Source organism: Notolepis coatsorum, assembly GCF_963971535.1.
Source record: "Notolepis coatsorum genome assembly, chromosome: 3".
Lineage (NCBI taxonomy): Eukaryota > Metazoa > Chordata > Actinopteri > Aulopiformes > Paralepididae > Notolepis > Notolepis coatsorum.
The window spans coordinates 124,689,256-124,709,849 of NC_140167.1; the positions used below are offsets into that span (position 1 = coordinate 124,689,256).

The 20,594-nt window shown below is 48.2% G+C and overlaps 1 protein-coding gene across 1 annotated transcript in view; it reads left to right on the forward strand.

Moving 5' to 3' along the window:
• LOC311225992 (dynein axonemal heavy chain 7-like) overlaps positions 1-20,594 on the forward strand; it is a gene marked incomplete at both ends in the record, with an annotated part of 810,419 nt that overhangs the window by 717,893 nt on the left and 71,932 nt on the right. Inside the window, 3 exon segments of the mRNA XM_084311374.1 lie at positions 14,752-14,952; positions 16,061-16,222; positions 20,182-20,367. Of these exon segments, the coding sequence (XP_084167500.1) occupies positions 14,752-14,952; positions 16,061-16,222; positions 20,182-20,367 (549 nt within the window).

A 20,594-nucleotide genomic window follows, 5' to 3' on the forward strand; every position in this document is an offset into this window, starting at 1 on the left:
CTGGCTGAATCAGTGGTTGTGTCACAGAGACTGGTGTATTAGTGTGCTCTCTCGCCTTGGACCTAGTAACTACCCCACATAATCTCCCTTTACTCTCATGAATGAGGTCTAGCAAAATAGGCAGATCTGTCCCCAGCAAAATAGGGTAGGGCAGTTCGGGGGCCACTCCAACCTTCACCAGATATGCCTGGTTGTTTACCTGAACATATACCTCCGCTATGGGGACTTCTGATTCATGCCCATGGACACAGACAATTTTAACTCTTTCCTCACTCCACAACTCCCTGGGGACATACTTGGCCTGTACCAGAGACTGTGTGCAACCTGTGTCTAATAAGGCTGACAGGGGCCTGCCATTCAACATGACAGACATGACTGGTGACTCAGAACTGTCCTTAGGGGAGGCGCCTAGAGCTGGCCTAGGTACATAGCACAGACTTGCTATCTCTGGCTTTCTAACGGGACAAACTGGACTGATATGGCCTGGCTCACCACAGTTGTAACATACAACCTCTGACCTATTCCTGGCATATCCTCTTACAAATGGCTTTGGCCTAGTCTGGCTCGAACTGGGCTGGTTGAAACCGGGCTGCCTAGGAGAGTAACTACCTGAACCACCCATCCCAACACCCTCAGACTTACCTCTGGCCTGGTGTAGTGCGCCAGCATAGCGGTGGCCCCTTGGACCTCCATGTGCTGTCACATATGTTTCCACAAGCTCTGCAGCCTCCGCCGCCGTTTCTGGGTTGCGCTCCCTCACCCAGGTCTTAACCTCTGGATACAACACCTTGATGTACTGCTCGAGGACCAGCTTCTCCATGATCTCCTCTTTGGTGGAGGTGCCATAACCCACCCATCTACAGAACAAGTCCTTGAGGCGGGTGTAGAGCTCATGGGGGGCCTCATCTGGTGGTGTGTCGTCGGAGCGGAACCATTGGTAATAAGTGTCACTGTTTATCTCATACTTCCTCAAAACTGCTGCTTTCAAAATGTCATAGTCTCTGGTATGAGCTGGGTCCATAGCTACAAAGGCACACCTGGCCTTACCAGTCAGCAGAGGAATGAGGCGGACAGCCCACTCTTGTCGTGGCCAGCCATACACTGCTGCCAGTCTCTCGAAAGTGGTCAAAAAATGTTCAACGTCATCAGATTCCTCTAACCTCACCATCCTGGGTTCTCCGCCTGGGACCCCACTGGCTCGTCCCGTTGGTGGACCAGACCTGGTTGCCTCCAGGTCCAACTGAAGCTCGGTGACCTTGTCGCTGATAGCACTGAACTCCCGTTCTTTTATTTCTGCTTCTTTATCCTGCCTTTTATCCCGATCCATCTGGTACTGCATATGCATCTCAAACATCCGTGCCAACCTGGCGAAGCTGGCCTCCGGACCTGCAGTGGGGCCACTTTCCGATTGAAAGCCATCCTCGAAGGCTCCCCCTGTGGCACCCTCCTCTGCAGGCTCTTGCTGTTGCTGTTGCTTTTTGGGAGGCATCCCTGAAGCTTGTAGTCCTCTTTACTTCTGACACCAATTGTGAGGAGGCGGCCAAGCGAAGGAAAAATGCAGTCCGAGTCAGGTTGCCATTACCCAGTGGTTGGTTTTTTATTCTATTTGTTCTTTTGCTCCCCAGTGGGAAAAGACGGGAAAAAACATATTTTAACATAAATACAAAAATAATACAAAATGATTAAACTTTCTTTTAACAAATATAAACAACTAGGCCCTTGGCTAAGGGACCTAGGTCTTAGTACGGCTGTGTCTCGCTTCCAAGCCTGTCACTACTTCTCCCCGAGAGGAGCCTCCATCCCTGGCTTTATGCTGGAAGCTCCTCCTACAGGGACAAACCAAAAACAAACAATCAATTAATCAATACAGACATCAATTTACACATCCAATAACTCTGGACAACATGGATACATTACTCCATCATGTTCTATCATCACCAAACACTAAACAGTGTTTAGGGCGCTTCATAAACCTATTCCCCTCTTGTTATGAAAATCCCCCCCCCTGTACTCTACCACACTTGGTTCCTTCCGAATCTCCCCTCCAGAAAAGGCCCTGGCCTCTCCCAGTTCTGGTTGGGCAGCCAGAGCTCCTACAAGGAACCAAGTGGGAGCACAGACAAACGGTATTTATCAACAAATGCATGTACTTTAATTCTACATAACATGTTATGCTTTAAACCAATGTGTCTGTATTACAAAACAACATAACAAAACAAACTAGGCCGAAGGCCTAAACTAAATGTTTGGCCGCATGACCACATGTGGGAACAGGTCAAACCACTTAAGGCCCATGTGCATCCCTACTTACAGGGCATGGGATAGCCCCATGACATATATATATTCGGTTTAATCTGATCCTTTGTAACAGCCGCCCCCTAATTAGTCCCACCTAATTAGCTAAGCAGAGACAGATTAACCGCACTGTCCACTACTCAATGTCTGCTGTGAGGGGTCTGTCAGTTCACAAAGTCATGGGGTCATGGTCGTCATCGATGGTATCGGGGAGCCTTGGCAGTTCTATTAGCCTCGCCACGGGTCGGGTGTAGGTCCGCCCTTGGACGAGCACTTCGGCTGCACGGACCTTTCCGTCGGCACCGGTGATCACTTTGCTTACGCGGCCAGCCGGCCACATAGCTCGGGGTAGTGACTGGTCGATAATCATGACGACTGTTCCTTCTGTCAAATTGTCTCTCTCTTTCACCCATTTCTGGCGGGTCTGTAGAGACGGTAGGTAGTGGAGTAGGAAGCTGTTCCAAAACTCGTCAGCCAATACTTGACTGTACCTCCACATTCTTCGGCCGTTCGCTTCTTCAGGCCTGTACATTGTCTGTGGTAGCGCGGGGTCCAGCCGCCCAATCAAGAGTGTGTTGGGGGTGACTGGGTCGACATCTGCTACATCACTTGAGACGTAACCGAGGGGCTTTGAGTTCAATACTCCCTCGATCTCCGTGAGGACTGTCATTAGGACTTCTTCCGCCACGGTCTGGGCCCCAAGCACGTTGTACAGGGCTGTCTTTATTGAACGTACTTCTCGTTCCCAGGTTCCACCGAAGTGAGGTGCGTTCGGGGGATTAAACTGGAAGTCAATCTGGTATGGAGCGAGGTGGGTCTTAAGTTCTGGGCCCATAGCTTGGAAGCTCTCTCTCAGCTCTCTTTCTCCGCCTTTGAAGTTTGTCCCGTGATCAGACAATAATATAGACGGTTTACCTTTCCGCGATGTGAATCTTCGGAAGGCCATAAGGAATGAGTCTGTGCTCATGGTTGGAAGGAGTTCTATATGCATCGCTCGGGTGGTCATGCATTTGAATACAATACCCCACCGCTTCTCGGTGCCTCTTCCTTTCTTTATATACAGCGGGCCGAAACAGTCCATACCGGTGGAGTGAAAAGGCTTGTCGCCGAGTCGGAGGCGACAGGGAGGTAGGTCAGCCATCCGGGGTATACTGGGCTGCGCTCGCCACTTACGACAGTCTAGACAGGTTCGCTGGAAGCGTCGCACTGCTTCTCTCCCTTGCAGTATCCAATAACGACGTCTGATCTCCGCGAAGACTCTCTCTGCCCCGGCGTGATGCACATCCTCGTCGTATTTCTTTATAATCAGCTCTGTGACCTTGTGTCGGCTGTTTAAGACTATCGGGTACTTGACGTCATCCGGTAAGTCTGGAGCTCTCCGCAGACGACCACCCACTCTGATGAGACCATGGGCGTCACTCTCGGGGGCTAGGTGGAGCAGTCTGCTGTCTGATGGGACGGGCTTTGCTCCCTGTAGACAGTCTAGCTCATCGGGGAACGAGTCTCTCTGGGCTCGTTGTAGTAGAAGAAGTTCTGCTTCTTCGTAGTCAGCTGCAGTAATGTCAGTAGTGAGCTGAACCTCTGGGTGGTGCCACAGGAATGTCTTTAGCTGCGCACTTTCTAGGGTGAGGCAATCGTCTATGTCGGGGTCTGTGGAGACGAGTGTGTTCAATCCACAGAACATAGATTTCTTGTTTTCTGCCTCCTCTTTACTCGCTTCCCGTGGGGTGGGTGTAGGCCACTCTTCTTCCGGGAGCTTGAGGAACTCTGGCCCGTCACTGTATAGGTTGTGACGGGTGAGGTCATCCAGGGACATTCCCGGGGTGATGACGTCAGCTGGGTTGTGTTTTGTGTCCACATACCTCCAGCTTGCTACTTCTGTTAAATCTTGAATCTCTGTGACTCTGACTCCCACGAAGACCTTGTATCTGCACGAATCAGACCGGATCCATGTGAGTACTGTCGTGGAGTCTGACCACAAGATTGTTCTTTGCACCGGAATGGTGAGTTCACGTTGGATTAACGTGGCGAGTTGCGCTCCTGCTAGGGCTGCGCAGAGCTCTAGACGCGGGATAGATTGTTGCTTTCGTGGGGCTATTCTTGAGCGGGCCAGGATGAAAGCAGTATGTATTTCTCCTCCCTCCTCTCGGGCACGCAAGTAGGCCACCGAACCGTAGGCTACTTCGGAGGCGTCGCTGAAGACGTGCAGGTCCATCTGGCACGTCTCCGGCCTCACTGTGGGTGGGAAGTAGCTGCGGCGTATGTTAACACCTGGGAGTGAGTTGAGTTCCGTCTCCCACTCTCTCCATGTGGATGCAAGGTGTTCGGGTATGGGGTCGTCCCAGCCCTGGTCCTTGTCCCATAACGCTCTTACAATCATCTTTGCCCTGCTGGTGTAAGGTAGAATACATCCCAACGGGTCATATTGTCTGGCGAGTGTTCTGTATACACTCCGTCTGGTGGTCGGTAGTGCAGTCGACCTTCCCTGCTCCTTGGTCAGGGGTGTGTGTTTATAATGGAGCGAGTCTGTTTTGAAGCGCCAGACTAGTCCTAATGTCATTTCTTGGGCTTCTCCTGGGATGGTCGCCATCCAGGTCTCGCTGCTTGCTGCCTTGTCCTCGGGGGAGAGGCTGCGCAATACTTGCGGGTCGCTGCTGGCCCACTGCCTGAGATCAAAGCCGCCTTTGATCAGGGAGGCGCGGAGCTTGAGTAGAAGGGCCTCGGCTTCTTCTGGCGTCGAGACGCTTTGCAGACAGTTGTCCACGTAGAAACTATTTTCTACACTTTTTCGGACCTCTTCATCAGCTGCTGGGTCCTCTGCGACGTGTTTTTGCAGTGCAAACGTAGCACAGCATGGGCTGCATGTGGTTCCGAAAGGGAGGACTTCCCATTGATAGATGGCTGGTTGCTCATCTCCGATCCTCTTTCTCCATAGGAACCGCAGCAGGGGCTTGTCCTCCTCCACTAGTCTCACCTGCAGGAACATCCCTTTGATGTCGCCGCTGATGGCCACCTTGTCCTGGCGGAAACGTAGTAACACGCCTAGTAGGGAGGGGCCGAGTGTTGGGCCGGGCAAGAGCTCTTTATTCAGATTTTGTGATCCGATCTGGTAGCTGCAGTTGAACACAATACGATCCTTGCCGTTGTGGTGGACTTTGTGGTGCGGCACGTACCATGATTCGGTCGTCTGATCGGCCTCTTTAATGTCAATTTTCTTTATGTGTCCCGCTGTGATTAGCTTGTTAATCTCAGCGCGGTACACAGTCTCTTGAGCGGGGTCTCTGGCTAGGCGCCGCTCTGTGTTCAATAGATACCGCTCCGTCGCTTCTTTTGGGGCGTGGAAGGTGGGCATACCCTCTCGCCTCAAGAGTGGAGTTGCGTATCTCATCACTCCGTTGACTTTGACTCTCTTTGTCCCTTGCTCGAGGAGTGCTATGGCGTAAATGTCTTCCTTGGAATGAATGTCTTTCTTTTCGTTCTTAAAGGGCATTGTCTCTAGTGTCCATAGCCTCTCGACATGCTGTAGGAGGGTGGTGTCTTCTTCTGTCACTCTGGAGTGGAGGCAGCTAGTGGCTGCTGTTCGGTTAAGAGACTTAGCGAGGGGGCCTTGTAATGTCCATCCTAGGCGGGTCTCGACTGCTGCAGGACAGCCTCTGGGCCCTGTGTGGACCCGGTCTATCGGGACTATGAGGTCTGCATGGTCGGAGCCTATCAGCAGGGTCGGGGTGGCACCGTCTATGAGCGGGATAGGTAGTTGACGCAGGTGCACATATTTATCCATCAGCTTGGCGATGGGGTAGGTGTACTGCGACAGTCCTATTTCTTGGCTGGTGAAAGCATTAGTAATCCTATACCGTCTCTCTGGCTGCCCGCTTGCTGCGATAGTGAAGGAGACATTCTCGCCCTTTATCGTCTTTAGATCTCTTCTTATTGTCCGAATCGTCATCTGGTTTTCGCTCCCCCGCAGCCCCAGCTGGGCCGCAGCGGATGCGAGGAGAAGGGTCTTCTCTGACCCGTCGTCAAGGACGGCGTAAGTGTCCATGACCTTGTCTTGGTAACTCAGTGTTACGCGGACCACCTTTAAGAGCACTCGGGCGCCCCCGCTGCTGGCGGGGTCAATGTACATAACACTTGCCTTTGTGCTGCTTGAGGGTGCAGGCTTTCTTCTGTTACTGTCGTGTAGTACATCTAGGTGGGCTCCGTCACACCGACTACACCTCTTCTTTAAGCGGCAGTCGGCTGCCATGTGACTGCGCGCACATCGGTAACAGCGTCGGTTGGACTTTATCCATTGACCCACTTCGTCGGCGGTCATCTTCTTGAACGTGTCACATTGTGACAACCAGTGTTCCTTTTCGCAGTACGGGCACACCATCTTCCACTTCTCTTTCATCGAGGGGGTACTGTGGTTCTTGCTGCTCGGTACTGATTCTGATTGGTGCATGACGGTCACCAATCTTCGGCCATCGTTTGTTCTCCTAGGTCCCTCTCTGGAGCTTGGGGTGCTCCGCATGAACGTATCCAACCGTAGGCTGTTGACTTCTCTCGCCAGGAAGTCGGCTAGGTCTAGGAGGGATGGCTCGGGACCGTTAGGATCACGGTGGTCTCTTTGCCGCCTGAAGCGCTCTTGTCGGGCGGGCGGAAGCTTCTCTAAAATCCTCTCGACATTAGAGTTCGCGTACAGTTCGTGCATACCCTTTTCTCTTTGCGCCCCCAGCATCCCTACCAGGGATTGTACCTTGATAGACAGGTCATCTAGTGAGCGATTGTCTGTGGCTGGGGGTAGGCGGTCGATATGCCTTATCTCTTGTATTACGTAATCCCATATGCGTCCATATCTTTGGTCGAGTGCTGCTAGAGCCGCTGTGTATGGGGTAGTAGAGGTGGCATAGGCCAGCGCTATATTGTGCGCTCGGGGCACCTTGAGGTGCTTCAGTAGGATAGCATACTTGTACGGTTCGTCAGTTACATCGGACATCATTGTCTCTAAGCACATTCGTAGCTCGGTGTACTGTGCTCTGTTCTCGTGGGTGAAGTCCGGAAACGTCGGTGTGCCAATGTATGATGCCATGGATGGCTGGCACATCGGTGAGCGTTGGAAGAGAGGCCTCCTAGGCGAGTCTCCTCTTACGCCTCTTGGTGGGCTGGTACCTGCTGGGTACCATGGCCCGCGTATCCAGGTGCTATTCCTCGGGGCTGGTCGTGCGTCAAGCTCACCCGTGAATTGAGTCGGGGGTCTGTAGCGCAGAGCCGCGGGGGTAGAGCCTGGGCTGTACTGGACCTCCTGGTCCTGTGGAGTTCTGTGCTGCTGTCGGGCTTGACTCTCCTCCTCTCCCTCTTCTTCTTGCTCTGGCAGGTCCTCTAGATCCTGTAGTCGTCTATTTAGCCTCTCCGCGGTGTAGACCGTTTCTTCCTTGTAGCTGGTCCTCGCGTGGACCGGTCGGGGAAGGAGTTCGGAGGGGGGTATAGGCTCTCTCTGGTGGTCGGGCTCAGGGTCACTTGATCGGGTAGGGGAGGGTGCCCTTGACCCGTGTCTTGACGAGGCCCTGGAACCCCGTGCGGAGGGAGGGGGTGTCGCCCTGGCGATCAGCTGCTCCATTATCTGCGCTTGTAATCGGTCGCGCTCTGCTTCTCTTTGGGCACCGGCAGCGGCGCGCTGGGCTTCGGCGGCGGCGCGCTCTGCTTCGGCCCGGTCTCTTACCATATTCTCTTCCGTCTGAAGGCGTCTAATCTCTAGACGTATACGATCTTCGTCGCTCCGTTGCTGCGCTTGAAGACGTTCTCTTTCCATGGAAGAATGTTCGCGCTCGCTAAGCATCTGTGCTTGGAGTCGATCGCGCTCTGTAGAGGCTGCTAGGCTGGCGAGGAATGCCTGTGCCAGCATCTTGTCCGCCCCGCTGGGGGAAGACGCTGGTTGAGGTGATCCGCTCCTGGCAGTACTCGTTGGAGATCTGTTCTCCTGTGGCGAGTCCTGGAGATCCATCTCCTGGGTGCTCTCCTCTTCTTGTAGCGGGTAGAGTTCCATCCCTGGAGAGCTGTCTTTATCCTGGAGCTCTCCGGGGACTACTTCTTCGGTCTTGGCGGGGGTTAAAGTCGTGTCAGGTCCCTCCTGGTCCCTACCGTGAGCTTGGTCAGTTACATTAGAACCCACTAGGGCCTCTATTGGCGGGGTAACCTGGGCGATAGGGTCGGACATAATTTTACTATCTACTTTTTCCGCGTTTACCGTCTGTAGAAGGCTAGGTAGTATACTGGCAACGTAATCCTCTAAGTACTGAGGTGTCTGCCGTCTACGCTGCGGGCGATCTACTTTAGGAGAACCGTTTTGTGGAGTGTTCATCATAGGCCATGTCAATATTAATACCACTATATTAATATTACACTAGTTACCCTCCGGCTCGAAGGACCAATTGTAACTGAGGGGTACAATTCCCTGACTGTATTGATAAGTATGGTATCATTAAACCACTACCGCTTTATGTACTTTAATTACTGGCCATACAGTACACGATATATGAATATGATGAACACTTCCCACAATGAAATCGGTTCCAGTCAAAGGTATTAATCAAGTATTTAATGGAGCAAAAGGTACATAGGATACTTTACATTATTCTTTGAATGCACTTGTAAGGCAAAGGAGTATGCGTAGGCAAATCAATATTGAATGTCCATTCTCTGGTTACGCAGGAGGTAATTATACAACCTGAATCTTAGGGAATTATATCTATGGTACACTAGTAATATAGCGGGAGATACTGGAAGGGGTTCCCCTGGTTGTAAGCCAGCGGGGGGGGTAGAAGATCTGTCGGTAGTAGGACGTCTGGTCAACGATGACTAGGGAGACTTCAGGTACAGAAGCCGGTGCAGTAGCCTCTTGATCCACAGACGAATACAGCTTGGTTCTCTTGTAGACTGTAGCTCCACAGTGAAGAAAGCTAGTCGGCCTCAGGCTCTCTGAAGCGCCGACTCGACTTGACTCCTCGCGGGGTAAATCCAACACGTGCAGGCGTCGGCGATTATCCGCTCCATAAATCACAGGACCAAAGCAAATATATTCCAGCCGCAAAGGGATGTCACTGTAGAACTTTAACCGCACGATACACTATACACAAATAGACTATTAATGACTCAATAGAAATATGTCGCACTCGACGGTATAGCGCCAAACTCTGACAATTCAGTTACTAATTCGCACGCGGTCTCAATGCTCTATTCTGAGGCCAAACAGGCCATACTTCACCGCACGTTGTATCGTGGGTGAGGCTTCAACTTATCGGTAACATACTAAGGACGAAGGGTAAGGGGGTAAGGGGCTTCTATATTCACCTGCGCCGTATTTATACGCACGGTGAACAAACTAGTTCCACTCTCATTTCTGTCGCGTATCCCTGGGCAAGGCCGGGCATGTCCAGACACATCTTGACGGTGACTTTGAACCTGGCTCCGGAGGCCGGTCCCTGGCGCCGGTGGACCGCTGTCCAATAGGAGAATGAACTATTATGGTCTGGGCTAAAGGGATATTCCGTGTATATGTACAAGGAATATACAGGGGATATCAAACGATATACAAATACTATGCAATATATATCAATAAATAAATATATATATTCGGTTTAATCTGATCCTTTGTAACAATAATAATAATAATAATAATAATAATAATAATAATAATAATAATAATAATAATAATAATAATAATAATAATAATAATAATAATAATAATAATAATAATAATAATAATAATAATAATAATAATAATAATAATAATAATAATAATATGCTACTATCTAGCTGGAATGGATTGTTGTAAAACTGAAACGTGTTGTGTTTAATTTGCAATTAATTACAAATAAAGTATCTCTCTATCTACAGCACCTGCTGATTTCAGCTCTGCTGAAGAGGAGCAACTCATAGAAATGACCTCTGACTCCACCCTGAGGCTGAGGTTTACAGCTCAGACACTGAGTGAATTCTGGCTTGGTGTGGAGAGGGAGCATCCACTCATAGGGCAGAGGGCTGTGGGCATCCTTCTTCCCTTCGCCACATCCTATCTCTGTGAGATTGGATTTTCAGCTGTTGCTTCACTGAAGACAAAGCACAGGTCTAAGCTCAACATTGAGCATGACTTGAGAGTGGCAGTATCAAGCCTGCAACCTCGTTTTGAAAAGATGTGCAGTGTAAAACAGGCTCATTGCAGCCACTAATGCTGTGATGACTCACATAATTGACTTACATTTTCTCTTTTTTTGCACAAATTGCAAAGTTCTTTCACAAGTTTTTTCACACGTTTTTCACAAAGTTTTCTATCTATTTTTTTTAAAGCAGTGTCCTTGAATTGTATTGCAATGTTACAAGATGTCTCTATTTTTTAAAAGGCAGTCTTGAGTGTCCATTGAATTGTATTGCAATGTTACAAGATGTCTCTATTTTTTTTTTTAATATTTTGGTCCACCAAAGGGGGGCCTGACAGAAAAAGTTTGAGAAGCACTGGATTAAAGGGACAAGTGACTTGAATATGAATGAACATCTGTGCTCAGCCATAGAGATACACAGAGTGAGCAACTCCCCCGTATACACAATACAACCACAGTGTTGGCACTGCCGCCGCGCCATTAGAGACGAATCAAGACAACTCCACCCGTTCTCCAGCCAGAACACTCTTTGGAGATTCAGTGATGATCGGAAACACCGAATTTGTCTGCATCACTGCCACTCAAGTGGAAAGAGCGATTGGGTTCTGTAACCTCTTTACAGAAGAGACTCTAGGTGGTGGTATACACATGAGAACAGTCAATCGCCAATGCACATAGAAGAAGATCATCCGTCTCACATGGCATCGGGCCATTGTGAGTAATGGGATTTTTCAGAAGTGCTCTCTCTATGTATCTCTGTGTGGTGTGTTGGGGGGGGGGGATTGTCAGACAAAGCCTGTGTACAGTATGATTGTACGAGTTTATTGAAGAGATGGTAAAAATGGTAAATGGACTGCATTTATATAACAGCTTTTTATCCAAAGCGCTTTACAACTTATGCCTCACATTTACCCATTCACTCACACATTCACGGCAGAGGCGACCATGCAAGGTGCCAACCTGCTCATCGGAAGCAGTTAGGGGTTCAGTGTCTTGCTCAAGGACACTTTGACACACTGCCGGGAGGAGCCGGAATCGAATCGGGAACACTCCGATCAGGCGCGGAACTTTGTTCCTAGCGGTGGGGGGTACATATTAGGGGGCGTGGTCAGTGACGTCGCAGGGGGGGGGGGGGGTAGGGGGGGGGGGCGCCCCCCTCACAATTTTTTTCTTCTTCTAATACCAGGTGTGCAATACGCATTTTCCCAGGCGGTGGCGCCTCTTGTAAGAAGTGGTCATCGTGGAGCCAGGGCTTGTCCAGCTGCACGTCCGCTAATTTAATATAATGATACTAGTGAAATTTTTTTAACTCTGTCAAAATAAACGAGCTGCATAAGCATAATAAACTGTAAGCGACATAGAAAAAAGACAGTGCAAACATGTATATGTCGCTTACAGTTTATTATGCCTATGCAGCTCGTTTATTTCGACAGAGTCTCGAGAGGCACTTTATAATAGAAAAAAGACAGTGCAAACATGTATATTATAAAGTGCCTCTCGAGACTCGGGTCCATAACACATAACAGATCAGTCATTTGATTGTAATGCAGGTGCTCGCATTATAAATCGAATGTATGCGAGACAAACAATGTAATCGTTTTGATGCATACATCTCTGCCCAGCCTACCCCACCTGTTGCTGTTGCGCCCCCGCACAGAGAGACCCATATCCCCGCACCAGAACGCTACGACGGGGACGTCTCTAAATGTCATGCCTTTATTTTTCAATATTCACTAGTATTCGGACAACAACCGCACACTTAAAGTGATACATCTAAAATCGCTTACCTTACCTGTCGGGGTTCCATGACTCCTGCGTTAGAATGGGCGACAGGCAGCTCTCCACTTCCCTCTGCAATTCGTTCCCTGCATACATCGCAAAAGGTATTCGACCACCCTCCCGGGGACTCGGATAGTTCTTGTAACTGCCTCCGTGTTCAAGTTTAAGTTAAGTATGATGTCATAGACTATGTCAAATGTCATGACTCATAGTAGAATCGGCTGGCTTGTTCGCCATCCGCCAGGGAAACCGCAGATATATTCCTTTACTGCGAATTGAGAGCGTCCCAAAAATGATTCCAGGCCGCTATTTCTTTACCAACGGATTTCCAGTTCCGCGTTGACGCTTCCAACTGGTTCATGCGTCGGCTACACGCTGCTTTAATAACACTGCATTATCGAGACAGCGCCCCTATGTATGACTTTGAGGATCTGGCAATGAATTCCAAGAGTAGGGTAAATCTGCAGTGCCGGCACTGTGTAGTAGCGACTAGCGAGTCACAGTTGCAGCGGTTTGGGGGTAAAAACATGGGGGGGACAAATACTGCATTCTGAAATCATGCGGGGGACATTTTCCGGGGACCCCCCCGCAAGTTACGCCCCTGACTCCGATTACCAGACGACCGCTCTACCTCCTGAGTCACTGTCGCCCAGATGGCAAGAAGGTCCAAGCCAGGAGCAGATGGAAACTTGTCATGATGAAAGCTCACCTCTGTGTGTGTGTGTGTGTGTGTGTGTGTGTGTGTGTGTGTGTGTGTGTGTGTGTGTGTGTGTGTGTGTGTGTGTGTGTGTGTGTGTGTGTGTGTGTGTGTGTGTGTGTGTGTGTGTGTGTGCGCGCTCGCGTGCGTGCGAGAGAATGGCAGTGTATTGAAGCCCACCCCTGCTCCCAGGTATAATGAGCCTGACCTCCACACCACGTAGGCTGATTAGTTGGACCATTGTTTTTATTTAAAGAAAAGAACAAAGAACATAGGACAGTGAGCACAGCGGTGCACCTCATACCGCAACAACAACTTCAAAAGAAAAGATGTTTGTGTTTTGTTTGCTTCGCGGGTGCCAGCCACACCTCCCCCATTCCACGCTACATTCTGAGGAATAATAATAATAATCATTGATCTCAGGGTGGGTCTGGCGGCTCGTCTCAGAATAGCAAGGTAGGATGACAAAGGGCTGACGTGATTTCACTTTGAAGTGGTCGCTGTTGCAGTTCCTCGGTTCTACATGAAATGAGCCGTCAACAGCGGGCGCTCCATTGTTTCAACGTGAAATTGACTTGCGTGATTGTCTTTCTTGCCTTGTTGTTCTCATGTCAATGTCAGAACAGTTCTGAAGCACAAGAAACCATTGTTTTCACAACAGTGAGACTTCTAATATGTATAGATCAGTGCAATATGTTAAGATTTATACACTTTATTATTTTTGACTCCCTTTTTCTTTATTAAGAGTACTTCCCGCTTCTGCCTCCATATTGACATGACTATTTGTGATGTTAAATTATATGTATTGAATATCAAAGGGGAGTGTAACATGTGGTACTGCATCACAGAGAATGCATTGAGAGAGACTGTGAGAGCACCGCGGGGGGACCATGGAACATTCTGTTTTGGAATTAAAAACAAACAAGAAAGTCAGTAGGTCCAAAACATCTGCCTCCTGCTTGCTGTTGAGTTTATGGGGAACATAGGGATGATCCCAGTTTATGGAGCAGCTGGCGATTTTACACCGTGATGACATTCAAACTGCACCATGTTCACTCTTCTTTAGCGGAACAAGAGAAAACCCTCCCAGCAGGCAATGCAAGAAACACAGTGAAACAACCAGTGCCGCAAACCCGTAAATGACTAGTCTCATTTCATTGTGAATATTCCTCAGCTAGTCAGTTAGTAAATTATATGGACCATATTGATCAAATTGTTTACACTGCCTGTGTTGTCTTTTACTACCTGTATACTGTTTTGTTTTACTACCTGTACCCCTCCCCCCTCCCCCCATGCTGCTATGATGCCTGAATTTCCCCAAGGGGATCAATAAAGGAATATCTTATCTTATCTTATCTTATCTTAAAATGGTGCCCAAAGTTACCTTGGTGGAAGAAATATCTTCTTGCTGTTTTCTCTTGTCCTTCCTTGTTTAAACACAGTGCAGTTACCTATTTTGGCCACAAGGCACAGAGAAATGTTCACATTCTCAAATAATCTTTTCACTGTCCTCATAGGAATAATAACTTGTATCATATGGATTCTTAATTGAGAAGCATTCCCTTTTAACCTCACACATATTGAAGAAACGCATTATGCAGTCTCATTCATACAGCAGCAATATACTATACTGGGTTTATACAGTATAAAAACCATTAATGCACTTGACCTCTATGGCCACTGTCAAGGGAAATAAACACAGAAACAAACCCGATGAGGCGCCTTTGCGAAACGTGTTCTCTTTTTATTCTGTGAAACAAATAGAATAAAAATGTATCATTGGATTTTCCTCTGGATGTGAATCCTGAGAATAAGGTTAATTTTGGTCCCGGTGTATTTGAACAGGAGCTGAACCCAGACACCACCCACCCAGACTTCAGACTGTGGCTGACCAGCTACCCAGTGCCCTCGTTCCCAGTGGCCGTGCTCCAGAACGGAGTCAAGATGACCAACGAGGCGCCCAAGGGCCTCCGCGCCAACATCGCCCGCTCGTTCCTCATGGACCCCGTCTCTGACCCCGAGTTCTTCAGCAGCTCCAGCAAGCCGGTCAGTTTGTTGAGTGTGATTCTGTGCCAGCCTAAATATTTTGTTCATCATCTGCATCTGTGTTATCAGATCATGTTTATAACTTTATAATATATATATATATATATATATATATATATATATATATATATATATATATATATATATATATATATATATATATATATATATATATATATATATATATATATATATATATATATATATGTATTAGGGTTGTCAATAGATTTTTACACATTAATTGCATAATACGCTTGCGTTAACGCAAATTGCATCTGTAGGGGCTGTGGTCATAAAGAAATGCATGAAAAAAAGATTACGGTCACAGGAATCTTCAATAACATTGAATAGTGATCCGTTTTGTGAATACATTTGTTCTCTGATGTCTCATATATTTGCTGGCAGATGACTCCTTCAGACAATCTCTATGCTGCCTAACATGAACATAAATAGCAAGCATAGTGTAGCTCAAGCTGTGTACTTGATACATGTTGCTTTGCTGGGAAAGGCTAGTTTGTGAAATCCCTAATGTATACATTATGATTATGTTCTCCTGAATATATCCCTGTATCACCCAGCCCTATCTGTGGGTGTCTGTGTACAGTAGGTGGCGCAGTGTGCGTTTTGTATTATTGTTCAGGGTGTGTCTTCATACTGCATGCTGTGGTAGAGGCATGTTTTCTAAAGAGTCTGGATATCATGCCAACCCTGGCGGGAGTCCTTTGTGCAGTCATGCACTCCTACTCCTACTGGGATTTTCAAAACATGTTTTGATTAAGTCATGGGAAGAAGGAATGTCCACCACTGTATCACGTGTGTTTCTCTTACGTGGTGCCCTCCCTTTGTGGTTTGATAACAATATTTTGTGTCTCTGCTTCTGTCTGTGTGTGCCTTTGTACGTGAATGTGTGTGTGTGTGTGTCTGTGTGTCTCTGCCTCTTTCTGTGTGTGTGTGTCTGTCTGTGTCTTTGTGTGTGTATGTCTGTGTCTGTGTGTGTGTGTCTTTGTCTGTGTCTCTGTATGTGTGTGTGTCTGTCTGTGTCTTTGTGTGTGTCTGTGTGTCTGTGTGTGTGTGTGTGTGTCTCTGTGTCTATGCGTTCCCTCCCCAGGCTGTGTTCAAGAAGCTCCTGTACGGCCTGTGTTTCTTCCATGCTATGGCCCAGGAGAGGAAGAAGTATGGGCCTCTGGGCTGGAACATCCCCTACGAGTTCAACGAGACGGACCTGCGCATCTCTGTCCAGCAGCTACACATGTTCCTGGAACAGTACCAGGTACGCAGGTTCTAGTGACACCGATAATAATAATAATCATAACTTTATTTGTATAGCACGTTTCATACAGGGGATTGCAGTTCAAAGTGCTTTACATCAGTAAGAAATAATTGTCCTAACCCATGTTTACTCCCGTTTAGGCCACACTTTAGATCTTGTATGCTCCACTGGTACAACCCCAACTGATATACAGTGTCTTGACCTAGCTGTGTCTGACCACCATACTGTCCTGTTCACTATTCCTGCTTCCCTACCCAAGCTACGAGATGCACGCACCATCACCTACTGTACACCTGGCTTCAGCTCCCCCCAGCACCCTGGTGGATGATATGGTTGCCCACTACAACTCTGCACTATCTCTCAGCCTGGACCCTCTTGCCCCCATCATAACCCGGACTGTCACCTACACCCATCCTGTCCCTTGGTTCACCACTGAACTCAGCACCTTGAAAGCTGTTGGCCGCCAGCTGGAGAGGCGCCACAATAAATCCGGCCTCACTGTCCATCGCGAGGCCTACAAAGACCATGTGGGACGGTATAAGGATGCCTTGGCCTTGGCCAAGTCTTTATACTACTCCACCCTCATCACCAACCAGCAAAACCACCCCACACTACTTTTTACAACCATCAACCGCCTGCTCTCCCCCATTGTCCCATTGTCACCCCGCACCCTTCAGATGCCACTGACCTCCCCACAAAATTCCAGGACTTCTTTCAGGGAAAAGTGGATTTCATCTACCACCATCTCTCAGCCCCCTCCCCCCCCCCCCCCCCCCATTCCACTCACAATCCAATGTGTGGTGGGGTGGGGGTGCTGGGCACTACACCCCCCCTGCTCTTAATCAGCCTCAGTGCTCCCTCTCCTCCTTTGCACCTGTCGACGCTCTCCAGGTGGCTAAGCTGGTCACCAAGGCCAAGGCCTCCACCTGCTCCCTTGACCCCTTACCCACAGTCCTGGTCAAAGCCGCACTACCTGCCGTGTGCCCTACCATCGTGGGAATAATTCATTCCTCCCTGGAATCGGGCAGGGTACCCTCTAGCCTCAAGACAGCATCTGTCACGCCCATCCTGAAGAAGCCTGGTCTGGACCCAGGTGACCTTGTGAATTACCGGCCGATCTCCAACTTTCCTTTCCTAAGCAAGATCCTGGAAAGAGCAGTGGCCGCCCAACTGCACCAACACCTGTCTAACCATGAGCTCTATGAACCCTTTCAATCTGGCTTCAGGGAACACCACTGCACAGAGACTGCCCTCACCAAGGTCACCAACGACCTCCTCATTGCCATCGATTCTTGTCACACTCACATTAGCCTCCTCATCCTCCTGGATCTATCTGCGGCCTTTGACACAGTCTCCCACTCCATTCTCCTCAACCGCCTCTCTGACCATCTGGGTGTTACTGGGACTGCTCTCACCTGGTTCGAGTCCTACCTCACTGACCGAAAACAGTCCATCTCCATCTGCAACTCCACCTCCACCCCTGCCCCAGTCAACCAAGGTGTGCCTCATGGTTCCGTTCTTAGTCCACTCCTCTTCACAATCTACATACTTCGTCACATCATCCGGAAACATGGTCTCAATTTCCACTCCTACGCTGATGACACTCAGCTCTACATCAGCACCTCACCCTCCACTCCTCTCCCCCACAGCACCTCGTCAACTGCCTCCTTGACATCAATGCCTGGATGTCATCCAATTTCCTGAAGCTAAATAGCAAGAAGACTGAGCTCATGGTTGTAGCCAAGCAGTCACTGCTCCGGAAGGTTGGAGATCTCCTCCTAGAAGTGGATGGCTGCTTAATCCACCCTTCCCCAGAAGTCTGCAACCTGGGTGTCATACTGGACTCCACCCTCTCCTTTCATTCCCATATAAAATCAATAACTAAATCAGCTTTTTTCCATCTCAGGAACATTTCCAGACTCCGGCCATTTCTCCCAGACTCTGTAGCAGAGACTCTCATTCACGCCTTCGTCACCTCCCATCTCGACTATGAAAACGGTGTTCTCGTATGGCTACCCAGTAATGCCCTGAACAGGCTACAATACGTCCAAAATTCTGCTGCTAGGGTTCTCACCCGCACCAAGTCCTGGCACCACATCACCCCCATCCACATCCACCTCCACTGGCTTCCAGTCAAGTCCCGCATCAATTTCAAGATCCTCCTCATCACCTACAAATCCCTTCACTCCCTTGCCCCCCGGTACCTAGCTGACCTCCTCCATCACTACATCCCCCCCGGAGGCTGCTGTCCTCTGACTCCGGTCTCCTCTCCATCCCCACCACCAACCTGCGGACTGTTGGTCCCAGGGCCCTCTCTGTTGCCGCAGCCACCCTCTGGAACTCACTCACTCCAAACATCCATAGTGCTACATCCCTGCACTCTTTCAAATCCCAACTCAAAACCCACCTCTTCACCAAATTTGTAAATGACTCTCCTGTTAAGCGCCTTGGTTATATAGCGCGCTATATAAATCTAAGATATTATTATTATTATTATTATTATTATTATTATTATATATTATTATTATTATTATTATTATTATTATTATTATTATTATTATTATTATTATTATTATTATTATTATTATTATTATTATTATTATTATTATTATTATTATTATTATATTATTATTATTATTATTATTATTATTATTATTATTATTATTATTATTTATTATTATTATTATTATTATATAATTATTTATTATTATTATTATTATTATGTTGTTTCCCCAAAAAAGAGGCATGGCCTGATAGGGCGGACGACGTGACGCCGGGCCGATATTATATACCGTACAGCACTTGCTGTTTGATTGATTGATTTGCATGACATATTCCATATCGTTTTCCCATGCCTTACACCATCTATTTTGTTCAGACGTGTGATGTATATAATTACTGTAGAATACATCCAGGAATACTGCTGGCTTTCACATAAAGCTTTCTGCATGGGCGGTGTCTGCCAAAACCTTTGGCAGAATGGTGGCATTGTTGCATCCCAAATGAGACTGCCATTGATGAGATCTACTTTGTATGTCCCATAGTTACATTTGCGAATGTATGCACACACACACACACACACACACACACACACACACACACACACACACACACACACACACACACACACACACACACACACACACACACACACACACACACACACACACACACACACACACACTTCTCTCGTACTTATCACTTTGTCTCTATCTCTGTTGCATAAAGTCAATCTCTCTATCTTTCACTCTCTGTATTTCTCACTCCCACACACACACACACACATATGAACACACACTCACTCACCTTTCTGTAAAGTATATTGCACTTCTATACGCCTACAATCATGCGTTCTGACATTCACAAGTGGTTTCTCTTCACTCAAGTGTCTTTCATCAGCCACATTCCAACACCCTCTTGACATTTCCCAAACCACCGACGGAGTCCCCCCCCCCCCCCCCCCCCCCCCATCCATCCCCTTGCTGCAGCTCCCAAAACAAGCAGCCAGGAAACCCATCAAGAGCATCTTTCCAAATGCGCTGACATTTCTCTTTTAGTAACAAAGTGTCTCCTGCGGCATTTGCAAGTGAAATCCCACAAATGTCAAGAGGTGTAGTGTCCCCTGCCTCCTTATCCACCTCTTCCACAGAGGACTCAGTCCTGACCGGTCCTGTTACCAGTGTGGCTGTGACCAATTATTCAAAAGTTGTTTGAACCGCAAAGTTCAAAGAACGTCTCCCAAATTGAAATCTTGTGCACATTATACAAAGTTCACCTCACTTTCTTTTTTATTTTATTTTTTTAGAGAGTTTTTTGAGAGAGAGAGAGAGAGAGAGAGAGAGAGAGAGAGAGAGAGAGAGAGAGAGAGAGAGAGAGAGAGAGAGAGAGAGAGAGAGAGAGAGAGAGAGATTGGGTCTTACGACCTTTGTGATGCGCGTGTGATTTCCTGCCCCTGACAGGAAACGCCCTTTGAAGCCATCAGCTACATGACGGGCGAGTGTAACTACGGAGGACGTGTGACGGATGACTGGGACAGACGGACGCTTCAATCCATCCTGTCCATCTTCTACACCCCCAAAGTCATTGAGGACCCGGACTACAGATTTGACCCCAGTGGGCTCTATTATGCACCAGCAGAGGGCGACGTAAGAATACAAGGCTTATTCGGGGCAACAGTCGTCTGGTAATCCGGCGGTTCCCGGTTTGATTCCCACTCCTCCCGGCCGCAGTGTGTCAAAGTGTCCTTGGGTAAAATGTGAGGAACAAATTGTAAAGCGCTTTGGATAAAAACGCCATATAAATGCAGTCCATTTACCATTTATTCTCTACAGCAGATGTTTTATTATGGCAGGCCCATGGGCCAGAACTGGCC